The 18,698-nt window shown below is 37.1% G+C and overlaps 1 protein-coding gene across 3 annotated transcripts in view; it reads left to right on the top strand.

Moving 5' to 3' along the window:
• clstn2a (calsyntenin 2a) overlaps positions 1 to 18,698 on the top strand; it is a 188,436-nt gene that overhangs the window by 129,340 nt on the left and 40,398 nt on the right. For all 3 annotated transcript variants that reach the window (XM_028441969.1, XM_028441970.1, XM_028441971.1), the window contains exons 3-6: positions 11,339 to 11,534; positions 14,685 to 14,796; positions 15,219 to 15,315; positions 17,595 to 17,744. In XM_028441969.1, the coding sequence (XP_028297770.1) occupies positions 11,339 to 11,534; positions 14,685 to 14,796; positions 15,219 to 15,315; positions 17,595 to 17,744 (555 nt within the window). The remainder of the gene's footprint in view (positions 1 to 11,338; positions 11,535 to 14,684; positions 14,797 to 15,218; positions 15,316 to 17,594; positions 17,745 to 18,698) is intronic.

Below are 18,698 nucleotides of genomic sequence, written 5' to 3'. Positions count from 1 at the left end.
ATTCTCTCCTCAGAGGAGATAATGACAACAAAAATACACAAAAAGCAGAAAAATACACAAAATAACTACAACAATAAACCAAAGGTCTATGTTATGAATCTATATTGTATTAATCTACGTTATCTGCTTCAACTAACCAAACATTCTCTGTCAGACATGAGCTGTACTATGACCATCAATCACCTATGATAACAACACGCTAATTTAAGCTAAGTGTTTACAGCCTCGCTACGTGTGCGTGCACATAAAAGGGGTGGAGCTTGCAGCGTCTGACCAATCAATGGAGAGAACTGTCAAACTGAGCATCTTTACAATGAATGGAGGAACGTTTTATGATCTTAAATAAATATAATAAACATAAATCTATGATGACAGTGAAGAGCAACAGTGTTAGTGCAGTGCACAGCTGGAGGCGGAGCTTTTATACTCAATCAGATCTGATCCACTTCATAACTTGATAACCACCAGGTTAATGAAGTTTAAAATGATGAATAATTAAAATCCATAATTCAGACCAAAAACAACCCTGTTGTTACAGAAAAGTCAGGAATGATAGAACTCAGACAGGAAGCTGGGCTTTAGGTCTCAACTAACATCCAAGTCAGAGCTAAACCTGCTGCCAACCAGGTTAGCCATTTAGCATTAATTGCTATAGTGATTAAGCTCTAGCGAGCTATGTAGTCCAGCACACACTGATTAAATCCCAGAAGTTAGAGCGATAAGAAGTAATATAGATCTATTACATAATATTTTGTGAGATGTCTCACTGTGGGATGTGACCTCTGTCTACATTCCTCAGAAGCACTATTCACTGTATTTCACTATTCCAACCTTGATTGGCCAGTGAACCGCGACAGTCCGCTGGGAGACCCTCCCACCTCCTATAAAAGGAGGACACGGACAGATCATTCAAAAACCTCTTCTCCTCTCAGTTACGTTGTGTGTTTAGTTCTGTTCAGTTTAACTGTCCACAGACGGTATTTTCTACTTTTGCAGTTGACGGACGCTGGCAGGACTATCACCTACTCAAGACCACACCAGGTCTAGAAGTGGTTAAAACAGCTCTTACCTCGAGTGCTGTCTTCACTGGAACCTCTGAGCCTGAGCTCCAGCTGACTGCTCCCTCCAACGCTGCTGCTTTGGCGTACGGTCCCAGCGTCCTCTCACTCCAGTGATAGCCCCACTGCTAGCTCTGTGCCGCAAGACCTCAGCATACCTAGCTGCCGTCCTAGACCACTGCCCTCGACACGTCGGTCTCTCTGCTGAATAGAATAGAATAGTATTTAATGTCATTGATCACAGGTGAACAACAATTTATTACAAACTACTCCCTCCACAGTGCAGTCACAAAAAAATATGTATAAATGTTAACATACCAACAACATAAGAATAATAAATAGAAAAACTGTAAACATTTACACTCTATAAATACCCTCCCCTATTACAACCAATGAGAACCCCCCCAACCACACACACACACATACTGGTCCATCACTATGGTGTACGGCCCGGCTCCAGAGATGCTCTGTGGCTCCACTTTGTCCATATGGTAGGAGAATCTCCAACAAGGATGGGAATGTCTGGGTGTCGAACATGCTCTTGTCGGCACTGTGCGATGTTGAACACATGGTGCCTCCACAGGAGACTGGCGCGTCTTTTGGCCAACAGGCCTCTTTTCTCTCCACGCATGGCGCTTCTGCTGCGGTGGACCGGGAGAAGAATTTGAGGAGGACTCCTCCGACCCACACCTCTCGGGTTCGGATGACAAGGACAAGCTCTTCGTCACCCCGGCTTGGGACAGACTGTCGGCCGCCTACGCTGCCTGTCAGGAAAACATGGAGGGCTCGATGCCCTTCTCCCATCCTTTGAGCCTGAATACGGTGGACGTTTGTAAACATGCTGCCACATGGCTAGCCATTCCTTGGTCCGCCGTTGTGATGGAAGCCACCAGGTCCTGCTATGAAGGAAAGAACCTTTCTATTTCCAGGGACGCTGTGAGGCAAATCCTCCCCGTCTTCCCCGAGCTTCTCGTGGAAGTAGCACGGCCCAGGGGTAGCCGCCCTTTCTCCGGAAGGACCCCGGTGGCAGGTGCCTCCATCCTCGACTGCGAGGACTTAAAGAGCCACGGTCTGCTCAGGATGCTGCCGGTGGAGCCGCTCATAGCGGCGCACCTACTTCTGTGTCAGCCGGCTGTGTCCCCACAGATGATCCTGTGGAGTGTGGGACGTCTCCTCTCACTGACGACACACGTCTGGAAGATCATGAACGTGGGCGCGAACAAGCTTTCCAGGGGTGTGCCGATCTATGGTTAATAGATGTTGGACCTGTTCGACGGGGTAGAAAACATGCAGTGTGCAATGTTCTTCTCCCTGTGCAGTTTGGGGGTGTAGGGATCTGCTGTCGCAGGCGAGTGGCACAGTTTTTTATCCACACCCAGAACGTCTGGTGCTGTGGGCTTGGCCCCTGAGTGGCGCGATCTATGGGCCATGGGGTTATCACAAAGTGTGATCTCTACTGTACAGAGGGCCCGCCCCCCTCCACTAGATCTCTTTATGATTGCAAGTGGAGGGTGTTTGAGGAATGGTGTCTCCAGAGAAACCACATCCCTTTCAGTGCCTGGTGGGTGTGATTCTGTCATTTTTGCAGGACTTGATTGACGAACACAAAGTCTTTTCCACTGTGAAAGTGTATTTGTCTGTATCTGTCACGTGGACTTTGGGGACAAACCGGTAAGTCAGCACCCACTGGTCTGCCAGTTTACGAAGGGTGTGTGCAGGCTTCTCCCCGTATCCAGACCGATCTGGCGGTAGTTCTGGAGGGATTTAAAGGTCCTTCGTTCAAACCGATGGGTGAGACGAACCTGAAGTTTGCCTCTTTTAAAGCTGTCTGGTGGCTGGCTTTGACTTTGGCCAAGAGGGTCAGTGACATTCATGTGCTCTCGGTTCACCCGTCATGCGCTCAGCTTTTCTCGGGTGATGTGAGAATCATTCTGAGACCCAACTCGGCCTTTGTGCCGAAGGTGATGGGCTCATGTTTTCCCATCAGGGTCTGCAGCCACCTACGGGTCTGAGTGCACACTCGACTCTGGGTCTTGCCACATCCTGGGCTTTGTTCAGGAGAGTGTCTGTCCGCGAGCTGGTCCTCGCCCCTCACGTTTGTCTTTTACATGCTGTAGCACGAGCGGTTTTACTGTCCTGATGTGATCAGACTTCTGCCCTGAGGCTGGTGCTGCTCAATAAGCATGTGTGCACTACGGGAGATTCCATATCCCATAGTGAGACATCTCACAAGATATTACTCATAGAACCAGGGTTATGACAGTAACCTATAGTTTTGTATTATGCCCCCAAAATAACTCACAAAAAACAACAAAAACACAATGACAGAAAATACACAATAAGATGGCAAAGAATACACAAAGACAAACATATAAATAAACAGTGAAAATATTACGTCCTTGAAGGAGGTAATAATAATAAACAACACGAGTAAATGCACAAAAGATTTACTATCATTTGATGAGCATTTTGTGGTTGAAAGATTTACTCAAAAAGACTCATTATTGTAATGTTTATCAAGTAAAAAAATGTTCGCGTTATTTTGATCAAAGTCATTCATAAAAAGGTGTTAATAACTTAAACACTTCAGCTGCTGAACTAAAGGTTTTTATTATTAATAGGACATCGTTCTCTCAAAAGAGATAAAAACATCTGTATATCAAACCCTGGCTGCTCTTCTCAGACCTTTTGTTGCCCTTTTTGTGTCATTTGACTTTGTCACAGGAGGAGCTGTCGCTGGGAGGGGAGAGTTCTATTCTATTCTATTCTATTCTGTTCTGTTCTGTTCTGTTCTATTCTATTCTATTCTATTCTATTCTATTCTATTCTATTCTATTCTATTCTATTCTATTCTATTCTATTCTATTCTATTCTATTCTGTTCTGTTCTATTCTATTCTATTCTATTCTATTCTATTCTATTCTGTTCTGTTCTATTCTATTCTATTCTATTCTATTCTATTCTATTCTATTCTATTGGTAAATATCCAGTGTTTGGAGAACAGAGATGGAGAAATGTGTGACATTCAGTTGTAAAATCTGATATCTAGCTGCAGAGATCATTAGATACATATTGTGCTTCATTATTAACATATACTGAGCTATTAGAGCTCTCTAAGGAAGGCTTCAGTGTGATACTAATGAGCCATAACATTATGACCACTGAGAATTTGTCTCTTATATACTGGAATAAATAATGTGATTCACTGTTTACTCTGACCATATATATACATATATATACACATATATATACATATATATATATATATAGGTATATATATATATATATATGTGGTCGATCACTATTTCTAATGGTCCATATTAAACATGGAGAAAATTAAATAAAGACAACATTAAAATAAATGAAGGTAAAAATGTAGCTGCTAGGATTCAAAGAATAAAAAAAATGAAGGTTAAATATATATTTAACATCATCTTAATTGTTTTTATGCAAGTATACTTAATATACAGTAATACCTATCACTGGGGTTTGGAGGCCACGCCCCCTGTACGCACTGTGCACTTAATATTTTAGTTAGTTGTAAAATAATTCTTTTTTTCATCAAATATTTAAAGTTAAAACAATAATATTGTTTGTGTGACTGTAGAACTGCTGTGATTTTCATTATAAAAGTGTTTAAATCACTTTTTTATTGTTTAACATTGTTTTACTGTGTAACATTTATATTTCATATTCCTGCAATAGTTTTACATTTCATAGTGTGTCTATTCATAATTAACTGCTACCTGTAAATGACTCCTACCTTACATACTGTCCATCTTACCTTCATTAGATTAGTTATTATTCATAATCTTCTTCTGTTGTTTTTCTTTTGTGTCACTTTGACAATAAAGGAATTTTGATCCTGATTTTATTTTATTTTCTGTAAGTCCTAAAAAATAAGATGCTTAAAAAAGTGCAATAATTGTAAAGTTTCACTTCTAAATAAATCTGTTTAAATTTTATGTTTTTCAATTATATTATTTTTGAATAGATGCTAATATTTACGTTTGGATATGATACAGTTATTTAAAATTACTCCTAGTTTTCCAGTTATTTCCAAAAAAGTTTGTATTTTTCAAATATTACTAAAATTCTACTTTTATGATATAATATATGATGCTAATAATAATCTTTTTGGTTAAATAAAATTGAGTTTCCATATTTTTGACAGCTGTACTTGAACCCTAAATGTTATGGAGGACCATCTACAGATCTACAGTAAATACCTCAATACTTAAATATATGTCATAAATATGAAATTTACTGAATTATTTATTATTCATTCATCTATTTATTTATTTATTTACAGTATGTATTCATTTATTTATGCACGCACTTCAACACGTACAATGAAATATTATTTAAATGTGGGGTGTGGGGGGGGGGGGGGGGCACCACTGGCTGAACTTTTCTCCTATTGGTTGATTTATAATCTTATGGTGAACTGTTCTTACATTTATGTATTTATTGATGCACCAATATAGTTTTTATTAGTATTTAATTTTCACATTTGTAGCTTTGATGCTGCTACGCATCCTCATAACGTCATCATCCTGTGTGTGTGTGTGTGTGTGTCTATTTATTATTTGACGTGTGTTTTATTATTTATTCATTATTTATATTGTGCTGCTGACCCTGAGGCACAATTCTTCTCCTGAGACCCTGATAACGGACGGATTAATGACCACATGTGGAAAATGACGATAAAATCCTTGAATCTGGACATGAAGTGTTGAATAAACATGGATTATTAAGAACCTCCACAGACGTCCAACCAGATAGATTTATTAATATTAGATGAGCTTTTAGCTGATGGCGTTAGTGAGAGCAGAGGATGGTTGTTGCTATGGACACTGAGGCTTTGCAGCTGAGTGGTGGTGTATTAGGTATCTGGAACACAGTGATCGTCTCTCTGGAGCTTCTCTGCTTTAACGTCCTCTAACTCAGTGGTTCTCAACCTGTAACCCTCCAAAATAAAGGTCCCAGAGAGCGGGGACCCTCCAAAATAAAGGTCCCAGAGAGTGGGGACCCTCCAAAATAAAGGTCCCAGAGAGCAGGGACCCTCCAAAATAAAGGTTCCAGAGAGCAGGGACCTTCCAAAATAAAGGTCCCAGAGAGCAGGGACCCTCCAAAATAAAGGTCCCAGAGAGCAGGGACCCTCCAAAATAAAGGTCCCAGAGAGCAGGGACCCTCCAAAATAAAGGTCCCAGAGAGCAGGGACCCTCCAAAACAAAGGTTCCAGAGAGCAGGGACCCTCCAAAATAAAGGTTCCATAGAGCAGGGACCCTCCAAAATAAAGGTCCCAGAGAGCAGGGACCCTCCAAAATAAAGGTCCCAGAGAGCAGGGACCCTCCAAAATAAAGGTCCCAGAGAGCAGGGACCCTCCAAAATAAAGGTCCCAGAGAGCAGGGACCCTCCAAAATAAAGGTTCCAGAGAGCAGGGACCCTCCAAAATAAAGGTTCCAGAGAGCAGGGACCCTCCAAAATAAAGGTCCCATAGAGCAGGGACCCTCACTGTATCTGAAGGTGGTTGAACACAGACATGAACATTGAAGAACAGTCATGTGGAGACAGGACCATCTATAAGGGGGAATAAAGGAGAGATTTTTGGGGTCCATCCATAAAGTCAGTAAAATGATGGTCCATTGTTCTATGAATCTGTGATAACCACATTTATTTATTCATCTGAATAATATCCACTGTTATCCAGGAACGTTTATTATTATTATTATAGTCATCTTAAAGATGGAAATCATGGTTTTAATCACTAATAAAATGGTTCAAAGTGAATAAAAATGGTGGAAAAGGAGGTGAAATGAGATTTTAAAAACCACAGAATTTGGTTAAAATTTGCAAATTATAGTGGATAAAAACAGACAGAAAAAGTGGTAAAAAGGGTTCAAAGTGTGAATATTGAAACATTTAGTTTAAACTGGTAAATAATGGACATGACAAATGATGAATGTAGTTAAATTGACAAAAATAATCTTGAAATCTGGTGAAAAGAGGTTAAAAGTGACAATAATGATCAACATATGTGACATTAGGTGTAAAAGTGGTAGAAATGGTTTATAAGTGATGAACATGTCTGGAAAGTGGAAAAAATGTATAGAAAAGTCATTAAAATATGATGTAGAAGTGTCAGAAATGTAGCAAAAATACATTAAAAGAAGCAAAAATATGGCAATAAAAAGTGATAAAAATATGTTAAAATATGGTGAGTTTGGTGGAGTTGTAGAAAAAAGGGTAAAATAAGCAAAAATAGGCTCAAATTGTTCAGAAATTTTTCTTAGTTTCTTGAAGGCATCTGGGGACCCCCTCCCAGTGTCTCACGACCACAAATGGGGTCCTGGCCCCAGGGTTGAGAACCTCTGCTCTTTTAATCTCCTCTGTACACAGTAGTTTTTTTGTGTGGTTATATTTATAGACAGATGAAGTCACTGCTCATCATGTCTTTTCTTATTTGTGTTCATCACCAGAGAAAGTAGATGAAGCAGGTACAGACTCTGTAGCACTCGTCAATAACATTCTTTAGGTCACAACTTCATCTAATTAACGACAAGTTCATCTGATGAATTTAACAGGCTGTAGTTGTTTTTAATTACATTACATGGACGAGCTGTGTTTAATAATTAATTTATACTTTCTATACGTGTGTGTGTGTGTGTGTGTGTGTGTGTGTGTGTGTGTGTGTGTGTGTGTGTGTGTGTGTGTGTGTGTGTGTGTACACGTGTGTGTGAGAGACAGTGTCCTGAAATGAATTAGAAATCTAACCAGGGTTGGGATCATTTATAAATGTAATTGTGTAATTGATAATTAATTACAATGATGATGTCATTAATGAGGATGTAGGAGACATCCTCATTAATGTTAGTTATTCCTTCACCATTTCTCTGATTCTCACAAATAATCCATCAAAACATTTATACTTTTATAACTTTTAAACTTTTAAAACAAACTATTCAACCTTGAACATGTTCAGCTAATAAGTTTTTTACACTTGGTTCAGTTCTTCCTCATTAGGTCAAAGAAATAAACTCTCCATGATTTACATTATTTACCCATTAGAGCGTGATTCATTCAAAGAAAGACAGAGTTAGCTGCTAAAGCTAATGCTGCTAAAGCTAATGCTGCTAAAGCTAATGCTGCTAAAGCTAATGCTGCTAAAGCTAATGTTGCTAAAGCTAATGCTGCTAAAGCTAATGCTGCTAAAGCTATTGTTGCTAAAGCTAATGCTGCTAAAGCTAATGTTGCTGAAGCTAATGCTGCTAAAGCTATTGTTGCTAAAGCTAATGCTGCTAAAGCTAATGCTGCTACAGCTAATGCTGCTAAAGCTAATGTTGCTAAAGCTAATGCTGCTACAGCTAATGCTGCTACAGCTAATGCTGCTAAAGCTAATGCTGCTAAAGCTAATGCTGCTACAGCTAATGCTGCTAAAGCTAATGTTGCTAAAGCTAATGCTGCTACAGCTAATGCTGCTACAGCTAATGCTGCTAAAGCTAATGCTGCTAAAGCTAATGCTGCTACAGCTAATGCTGCTAAAGCTAATGTTGCTAAAGCTAATGCTGCACACAAGCTGAAAATGCAGTCTCAGCTGATGGTGTTACTCTAGTTGATTTATAGACCTGTTCATCTTCAAATGTGGAAATGTAATTAAAATAATAGGTTAATAAAAATAATCATGGACCTGGTTAGTGAATGATGGACCTCATTATTTTACCTTTTCACAGTGAGAACTCATACTGTACATACTGTACTGTACTGTACCTACTGTACTGTATAAAATAGAATATTCACAATTTTAGGCAAAAGCATAAAGTAAAAGCCTGGAATCTGACAGACAACCATTAAACAAAGAATCAACAAAAACTATATATAATTTCACAAATATTAACATTAAAATCAAAAATGTAAATATCAACACCTGTCAATCCAACTGTTCAAAAGAAAACATAACCAACTGAAATGTGCCTCACATTCAGTTATTTACAGTTTAAATACATCTAACGTATTAATGAGCAGAGAATCATTTTGGTTCAATTGTCACATTAATATTCTGTAAAATATGCTGACAGTTTGTGGGTAAATCTCATTCACTGTACTTTAAAATGATCTATTTCTGCTGACTCATTGACTGTTCTCACAATCTATATCAGCCATAAGTAAAAAATGTGATTAGATGTTGATTTTGGTGATAAGACATCAGTTTTGTTCAGCATCAGAACAAAGAAACCTGGTCCTCATTATGTTTGATAACCTGTACAGTATCAATAACATCATGACCTTTTCATGACCTTTCATGTAAAATGTAGATCTGTCATCTATTAGTTTCTCATCATCATCAACCATGTGGAGCAACTGAAGCTTCTATGTCTAAGGACACGTTGACAGAACGTCTCAATCAGAAGATGATCCTCAGTCACATCTAGAACATACAGTAGATTAACTTCATTAATAAACAAACGTTAGAACTAGTATTATACAGATGTTGTGGAACAGATGCACATCGCCACCTACTGGAGTGTTTACCAGTTTATATATATATAGAGCTTTATAAAGTAATGAAAATAAACATGTACAGTAGCTGACGATATGCATCTATTGCAACTATTACACGACCATGATTTTTGGGCCAATCACTGATTACCTATCAGTGAGTTTAAGAAAACCAATCACCAATTTGATCATATGAATTTAGGTTGTTTTTTATAAGTTATTGACTAATTTCCTTCAGTAATACCTGATAAAGATTCATGGAAAACATAACGTTTCATGTTTCTGGACCTAAACGCAGCCTGTGACTGTGAGAGTGTGTGTGTGTGTGTGTGTGTGTGTGTGTGTGTGTGTGTGTGTGTGTGTGTGTGTGTGTGTGTGTGTGTGTGGCCCTTTAACTGTGAATGAACGCCCTAGTCGCTCGACCATGTGCAGAGTGAGGGAGTGTGTGTGACTGGAGCAGATTGATTATCAGCCGTTTTTAGTGATTGGCAAAATAAATGTTGCAGCTGTTGAATTACAGCAGAGTCACACACACACACACACACACACACACACACACACAGTGAAATAAAGCCGTGTCATGTAAAGAAAACAATGATAAAACATCTATAGAAAGTTTCATTCCGACAATGACGTCATTGATCAAATCAATAAAAATATGGCTGATCAGATTGGTGTAAAGCCTCGTTACAACTCACTAATAACCTAGAAAGAAGAAGAAGAACATTACACAGTCATTTGAATTATTTCCTGGTTACTGTATGATTACATCTCACAGTGATGTTTGCAGTTTCTAAAACCTCCATATTTTAAAAACTGTTATATTAACATTGTTTTCCATAATTATTAAGATGACTAACAGGAGTATCAGCCTCTCTTAACGTAGGTTTGACTATAGATATACAGTAGTTAGCTCACCATTCTATACCAATAAATAAATAAATATCAGAAATAAATAACTAGTATAAAGTGTATGATTCAATATTTGTTTTTGCACAAGAAAAGTAAGGAAATTAAAATTGTGGTAATCGTTAATATTGAATCATAATTTTTGATAAATCAGAATTGTAATCTATAAATGGAATCGATAACCAAGTATTGTTGATAAAATGGAATAATTCTGATTATTGTATAATGTATGTATTAAATGATTCAATCCCACAAAGAGCTAAATAAATATCTTTTGTTTAGAACCATTAATACCCACTCAGGCCAAAAAAACATAGATCTGTGTATTAGACATAGACATAGTGTAAAGTAAAGTTTGTTGTGTTTATTATTCACTGCTTTCCTCCCTGAACGTTTGAGCCGAGGTGTTAAAATAAAATATCATAAAGAAATTAAGCACAAAATTAGATTTTAGCTGCATTTTCATATCAGAAAAATAAACATGTTGGAACAGAATGAAGTGATTAAAAACATCTTCAACAGTCACTTTATTAACCTGATCACATAGTGATCAGAACAGCATGTTTACTCTTAATATTTTCATTATCACAACGTTTCACTTCTTTTTATTCAGGCAAATATTATTATATTAATATTTACTGTATATATATATTAGTTAGCTAAATGATAAATCCTCTTCCAAATGGTCTGAATAATCCTTCCATTGATGTGTATCTGACTTTCTTTCTCAAGCTGCTTATGTTTGTCTCGTACAGTTTTCATCATATTCACTGACCTTCATTTTGGCAACGAAAGTGAAAAGTGATAAAAATAGACTTTCCTCAGAACGTTCCATCTATAGTGACGTGTTCCTCTGTTGTCTGTCCTTTTAGGGGAGATCTGTGCCTTCAAGATCTATGGTCAGGACACGCCCTTTGAGGCCGTGGTGTTGAATCGTACGTCAGGGGAGGGGGTCCTGAGGGCCCGGGGCCCCGTGGACTGTGAGAGCCAGAAGGAGTACACCTTCATTATCCAGGCTTACGACTGTGGGGTCGGACCCAGTGGGGTCGACTGGAAGAAATCCCACAAGTAAGTCAAGCATCATCTTTTCTGTCTGTATGTAACTTAAGTTTCATTTTTCAACCACAAACTGATCTTTAATAACGCATGATTTATTCCAGAGATGGGCAAAATTATTAATACGATATGATCCACATTAATGTCAGCATTTAGAATTATGACCAATCTGAGTATTAATACTGGAAAGAACAAATAATGTGTGCATTTATGGAGTCATTTCATATATATTTTCCCCTTTGTTGTATATTTATGTTCTCATTTTGTATGTTTTTTAAAAACCATTTTTGCTGGCCTGTTGTTTATTTGTTGTTGTTTTTCATTTTTGTGAATTTCTCTGTCATTTGGTGTGTTTTTAAATTATTTTTGTTGTTGTTTTGTGTATTTTTCTGTCATCTTTTATTTTGGAGTCATTTTTGCGTAACTGTATTATTCGTTTGTGTATTTTTCTGTTATTTTGGTTTTCTTAATCATTTTTGTGTATTTTTGTGTTCCCTTTAAGTATTTTTCTATCATTTAGTGTGTTTTTGGAGTAATTTTGTGTATTAACTTGTGTCTGATTTATATAGTAATTATTTTAAGAAGGGTTACAAACTGTTGGCATGGGGGCCACTTTTGGTACATTTTTATGCAGTGTTTACATAAAAAGTGATGTGATGTCATATTTTATTTTGAAAAAGACATTTTGTGAAAGTTAAATTTTACCAGTTTAGAAGCCAATGATTTATTAAAACATACTGTACCAGTCATTTCAGGCTGGTGTCTAAAACAATGTTTCTCAAATGGTGGTACATGTACCCCTAGGGGTACGCGAGGGCACTACAGGGGGTACTAGAGAGAGAGAGAGGGGAACATTAACAAATGAAAGCATTGAAAATATGGAGTGTTATAATGTTTATGTTTAGTTCAAACACACAGGCACAAATATACATTTACTGCTAAAGGTTCTATTCTCCCGTTTGAGCACCTGCAGTTACACATTTCTCTCCTACGCGTATTCTCTGGTCCAGGCTGTTGACACGCCCACCGTGCGTAAGTAGAGCAAAAGTGCGTATGTGTGAAAGAAGGCGGGGCTGAAGGAAAAGAGGTGATGATGTCATTTTTTTGTGCTGTCTAGAAATCACAGAACATGGAGTTTTATCAACACTTGTAAATATCATTGAAATCTGTGAAAATGATAAAGTTCACTTTTAATTTGAAAAGCCTCCATTGATAAACAATGTAACAGGTTGATTTGATCAGATTATTAATCAGATTATAAGACTTTTCACACTCTGGAACTGTGTGACTTAGGGAGTCAAAGGTCAGAGAGATATAAACCTATCATCGTTTGTGATATTATTCCATAGATGGTTAGTGTTTGTATTATTAATATTCCACATATTCAGACTGGAGGAGGGACCAGGGTTTTCTACTGATGTCACTTTAGGCCAATCAGAGCACTTTTAAAAACCTATGGAAGCTGCTCAGCAGCAGTAAGGAAGCTAGGGCAGTCCTCTCGCTTCCACACAGGTGACCCCTGGTGGTTGAAAACACAGACTACCAGGGTCTCCAGCAGGTGGATTAGGACTCTACCCAGGAATGATCACGTATCTGAAGACTTTAGTAAAACTGATGTTATAAACAGTATCAGTGACAGACCTCCTCTGTTTACATTCCTTCCTCCTTAGCAGCATTAGCTTTAGCAGCATTAGCTTTAGCAGCATTAGCTTTAGCAGCATTGGCTTTAGCAGCATTAGCTTTAGCAGCATTAGCTTCAGCAGCATTAGCTTCAGCAGCATTAGCTTCAGCAGCATTGGCTTTAGCAGCATTAGCTTTAGCAGCATTAGCTTTAGCAGCAATAGCTTTAGCAGCATTAGCTTCAGCAGCATTAGCTTCAGCAGCATTGGCTTTAGCAGCATTGGCTTTAGCAGCATTAGCTTTAGCAGCATTAGCTTTAGCAGCATTAGCTTAATTATAATTGTAATTTAGAAATCTGTTGATGTAATTGTAATAATCGCCCATTATCAATGAATTCTTTTTTTATTTCTATCCTAAACACACGCAGCTAAAACCAGGGTTTAGTTACTCTTTAAAGACTGTAAAAATGCACTTAAACTGTTTCAATCATAGTCTGTTGTCATGGGTTTATTCATTTATGAGTTTTATTTTGAAGGGAACAGCAGGAGAGAGGAATGCTTTAGAAGCTGAATGATGAATAGCACCACGTACTCCAGGGTGTCCATGTGTGTCTTTGTGTGTTTGTGTGACTTTATCAGGGTATGACATTCTAAACAGGCCTCATTAAGCAAATGTCATTAATTAGCCAGATGTGTTTTCTGGGATACGCCACAATCAGTTTGTAGAGAAGGTCAGCGGTGGAAAAAAAGCCTGATGATACATTTGTGCTGTTGCTTCATTTATAAACCAAAGCTGTGAAATCCTGGGTTGAAAATACAGTAGAATAAAAACAAAGAACAGCCTGACTGTTGTGATGTGGACGTAACCATTTCATCTCCAGTGTTTGGAATAATGGCGTTTAAAATAATGGCGTTTGTTTTTCAGTAACGGGGTAATCTAACTAACTAATTTTTACGCCGATACAACGCCGTTATCGTTACTGAACGTTAAATGTGGTGCGTTACATGTATTGAATAAATAACATGTTAATCTGAAAACATCCCTGGATTCTTACTCAGCTGTAGTGAGGAGGTGGGTTAGAAACAAGGTGAGAGATTATGATTGGCTAAGGCGACGTGCCAGCACACACACACACACACACACACACACACACACAAAATTTTATATGTATTTTTATATGTATTTTTAAAATCTTAAATTTTCGTTACATGGTAGAGGCTGAGGGTTCGAATCCCGTTCAAGCCAAGCAAGGCACTTCACCCACATTTCCAAGTATGAATTTAGCGTGAGTGAGTGTTGGTGGTGGTGGGAGGGGCCTATGGTTCACTATGGCAACCTCATCGCTGTTAGTCTGTCCCAGGGCAGCTGTTGCTACAATAGTAGCTTACCACCACTAAGTGTGGAGTGAAAGAATAACGTCTTAGTTCTGTAAAGTGAATTTGAGTGTTTATGAAAAAAGCACTATATAAAATCCAATGCATTATTATTAATATAATACAGTTTCAATAATTGGAACTCACTTCTGTTTTTTCCTGTTTCCAGGGCGGTGGTTCACATCCAGGTGGATGACGTCAATGAGTTCAGCCCCTTGTTCAGAGAACCTCTCTACAGATCATCAGTCATAGAAGGAAAGATTTATGACAGCATTTTACAGGTATTTCAACCTTTTAGCTTTAATCTACAACACGTCTGAGATTTCTAGTTTTAAGATACTGTCCACTACAAACCCAATGAGTATATACTGTGTACAATAAACTATAGTATATATACTGTATACTGTCTACTATAGTATATATACTGTCTACTATAACCTATAGTATATATACTGTATACTGTCTACTATAGTATATATACTGTCTACTATAGACTATAGTATATACTGTATACTGTCTACTATAGTATATATACTGTCTACTATAGACTATAGTATATACTGTATACTGTCTACTATAGACTATAGTATATACTGTATACTGTCTACTATAGACTATAGTGTATATACTGTCTACTATATACTACAGTATATTCTGTCTAGTTCTGATTTCAAAATAAAGGCTTTGTATCTTGTTGTTCCAGGTGGAAGCTTGGGATCAGGACTGTTCACCACAGTACAGTCAGATTTGTAATTATGAAATGGTCACAGCAGGGACTCCGTTTGCCATCGACCGTAACGGTAAGTGCACTGATTACAGTGTATTACATTATTGTTTGTGCTTGAGGCTTTTCATATTAATGTATTATAGTTTTACTAAAGGGTAATTAGTCAAACTCAAATTAATCAAAGTCATAAAAGTAATTGTTTGTGCACGCTGTTTTTAGATTGAGCTCATTATGAGGCTCTGTTGAGCTGCTAATTCTGACATTTAGCTGACTGAGCTAGCACTGAGCTAGCACTAAGCTAGCACTAAGCTAGCACCGTGCTAACCCTTTGAGTGCTATGTGATGTGTGAGCACTTCTGTTGCAGATATTTAATCCAAAAGTAGTTCTCTTAGTTTGAAATATCAGAAGTAAAGTTTGGACGTTTCTAATTTTCTTGGACGTCTGTGTGAACAAAGGAAACTCCTGAGCGTGAGAAACACTTCACTGAAAGCGCTCATGTGTGGCTACAGTCGAGACTTTTCAGACTGATTTAAAAACTCTGAACTTTTGTTCATTTCAAACTGTCGGCTTTGGACGAGAGAACATTATGTAGACTTTAGTAGTGAACAACAGGAAGGAACTGCTTTGTATTTACTTTTATATGTTCATATTTCCACAGAGCGTGTGAACCACAAACCAATGCATATCTGTGACTAATCATTAGTGATGTACATACTGTAGCTCAGAGCTGATCACATTACAGGGACATACTGTATATAGATAACCCTCAGATGCTCCTCCCTCCACATGGTAGAACTAAACAACTGTATTCTTTATGATTATGATATATAAGAAAGGAGAAAATGATGGTTGTAGTCTCTGGTGTCAGGAATGTTTGTGTGAACATTTACAGACAATTATCAATTCAATGTGTTTCAAGACCTTTTTTACGTCATATTTAATATCAAAATGTCGACAATAATGAGACACATCGTCAATAAAACATTTTTGAGTCACTTCGAAAAATATTTTGGCGTCTGACGACAAAAAGTAACAAATAAACAGTCAAAAACATTATTATTTAAGTAGTTAGTATCTATTCATTGTTGATCAATGACAATAGTTCTTGTATGTACAGTATGTACATACAAGAACTATTGTTAATGTTTACATTGATCCTGAAAGCAATCAATAATATTTATTTAATTATTTGCTAACCATGTTCCATATTTCCTCCTCCGTTCTATAATAATTCCATCACTTGGAGTTTTTTTTCTTCTTTCCTAAACGTCTTTAGTCGTAATAAATAAACCTTAATGACATAAAAGCCAATAGAAATCATAATAATAGCACATGAAGGTTAGCTGTAAATGTCCCGTCAGAATAAAATAGAAGCTCATAAAGCATCTGTCACATGAATAAATGGTAAATGCTTTTCTTATTACTGGTCACAGCAGCAGCAGATCAAATCATCACTGACAGCTTTTATTCTTTCTTCCTCTGACATTTCAGCTCTTTTTTTACTCTTTGATCTCCTCTTCCTCTCTGACTGCAGCGACAGCCTTTTGTTCATCACAGCTTTCAAACACAAAGAGATGGAAAAGTTTTTTGTTTTTTACAAGTGTAGAGAATAAAACTGATCAAAAATACAAAACATCCGTTTTACGAGCCACAGTTTCTTCAATCCCTCCCACACTTTGTCTAAAAAACAATTTACTTGATCTCAACATCAGTTACTGATAAATCAGCTAATACAGCTACACTATAACACATTTAAATATATATAAAAACAATCAATAGACAGACAAAGAAATAGATTTAATGTTCATTCAAAATCTGTTTGAAGACTAAAGACATCTGAAGAAAACGTGACAATAATAGAGTTATTTAAGTCATTAATGTTATTTCTATATTTGTTTGTTGTTCTATTTTATTTATAGATTTTTTGTTGAAACCAAACCAAAATAAACAAAAAACAAACAAATGTATCAGCGTTTTTGTTTGTTTTTTGTCACATAGATATTGTAACTTAATGCTTTTTCTCTCCCTGCAATTATGTCATAAATGGTGGTTCATTTGTGAGCTTAAAGAAAATAATAATCATTTTAAAAGATGTATTTATTAGAGTAAATAGAGTGTTTGTAACAAATGTATCTCGATTAATCTTTCACCTAAATATTCTCCTCTGGTTCTCCTGTTTCATGTGTTGTGGGCTGTGCATCAGTATTATGGGTACCCCAGGAACCTGTGAAATGAGAAAGGTTCCATGCTGTTTGGAGTGAGAAAAAAAAAAAGCGATAAACTGCATTATTTTTCTGTTATCACAATAAAGTCCTCGCCCCAGTATTTATTATTATTGCTGTTTTTCACAGGAAACATCAGAAACACAGAGCGTCTGACGTATGAGAAGCAGCAGAGCTACAGGATCATGGTGAGCGCCTTTGACTGTGGTCAGAAGAGAGCGAAGGCGGACGTGGCCGTGCTCATCGAAGTCAAACCTGTCTGTAAACCTGGATGGCAAGGTTTGAAGATCTTCATTTATCTCATAATGTGTGTGTGTGAGTGTGTGTGTGTGTGTGTGTGTGTCACCTGTCAGCTCTGACAGCGTGTCAGGACTCAAGCTCAACGTAGGAAAGAAAGAGGAAGTGAGAACAGAGGAGCGAGGGGGAGATAAAGGAAGTAGTAAAAGTTACGGGTGTTCTTATAGCAGTAAATAAAAATCCATAAAGACTTTTCTAAATCCTTTTTGTAAAACATGTAAAATTGAACCAATGCACGAAACATAAAAACTCAGATTTGTTCTAACTTCTGAAATGTATAATAATATTTAAAGCTATTTTTATCAGATAAAAACATAGTCTGAGTTTGAAATGCATTCCATTAACACACTACTGTATAATACTGTATATACTATAGTACAGGGTCATCAACACGGTGCTCGCGGGCCCCAGACAGCCCACATTGACCATGTTAGGTGCCCTCAGTCAGGCCTGTTCTAAACAGCAGCACTAGTCACCTTTAGTTGATTAAATTAACATCTTTAAATGTTTATTTTTATTGAAACATTGCAGACAAATGTGTTGAAGTATCACAGATAGGGTTTAATTAACAATGCAACAGATTTGGTGTTAGATTGTAATAGATTGTTTAAATTAACAGAGTTTAATCAAATCTTACATAATTGTTGCATTGTAAGAACATGTTTTATTGGTAAAATAACAGTTAATAGCTATTAAAATAAGAACATGATGATTCCCTATGAAAGTGATTATTTGAAAATGAAACAATGGTATAAATTTAAAGAAATAGAGTGTTGCATGATGAAACTTTAGTATTTCCTATTTTTTTAAGTAGATGCAAAGTAAAACTGGTAAATTGTAGCAGTATTTCTGTGCATTAAACTGGTAGCAGTTATTATTTAGTAACTTTGAAGTTGCCACGGTTTCACAAAGGTCTGATTATGATGATGAGCGTTC

This window comes from Gouania willdenowi, unplaced genomic scaffold (assembly GCF_900634775.1).
Source record: "Gouania willdenowi unplaced genomic scaffold, fGouWil2.1 scaffold_354_arrow_ctg1, whole genome shotgun sequence".
Lineage (NCBI taxonomy): Eukaryota > Metazoa > Chordata > Actinopteri > Blenniiformes > Gobiesocidae > Gouania > Gouania willdenowi.
The sequence above is the reverse complement of the archived record's forward strand: the minus strand, read 5'-3'. Positions and strand labels throughout refer to the sequence as shown.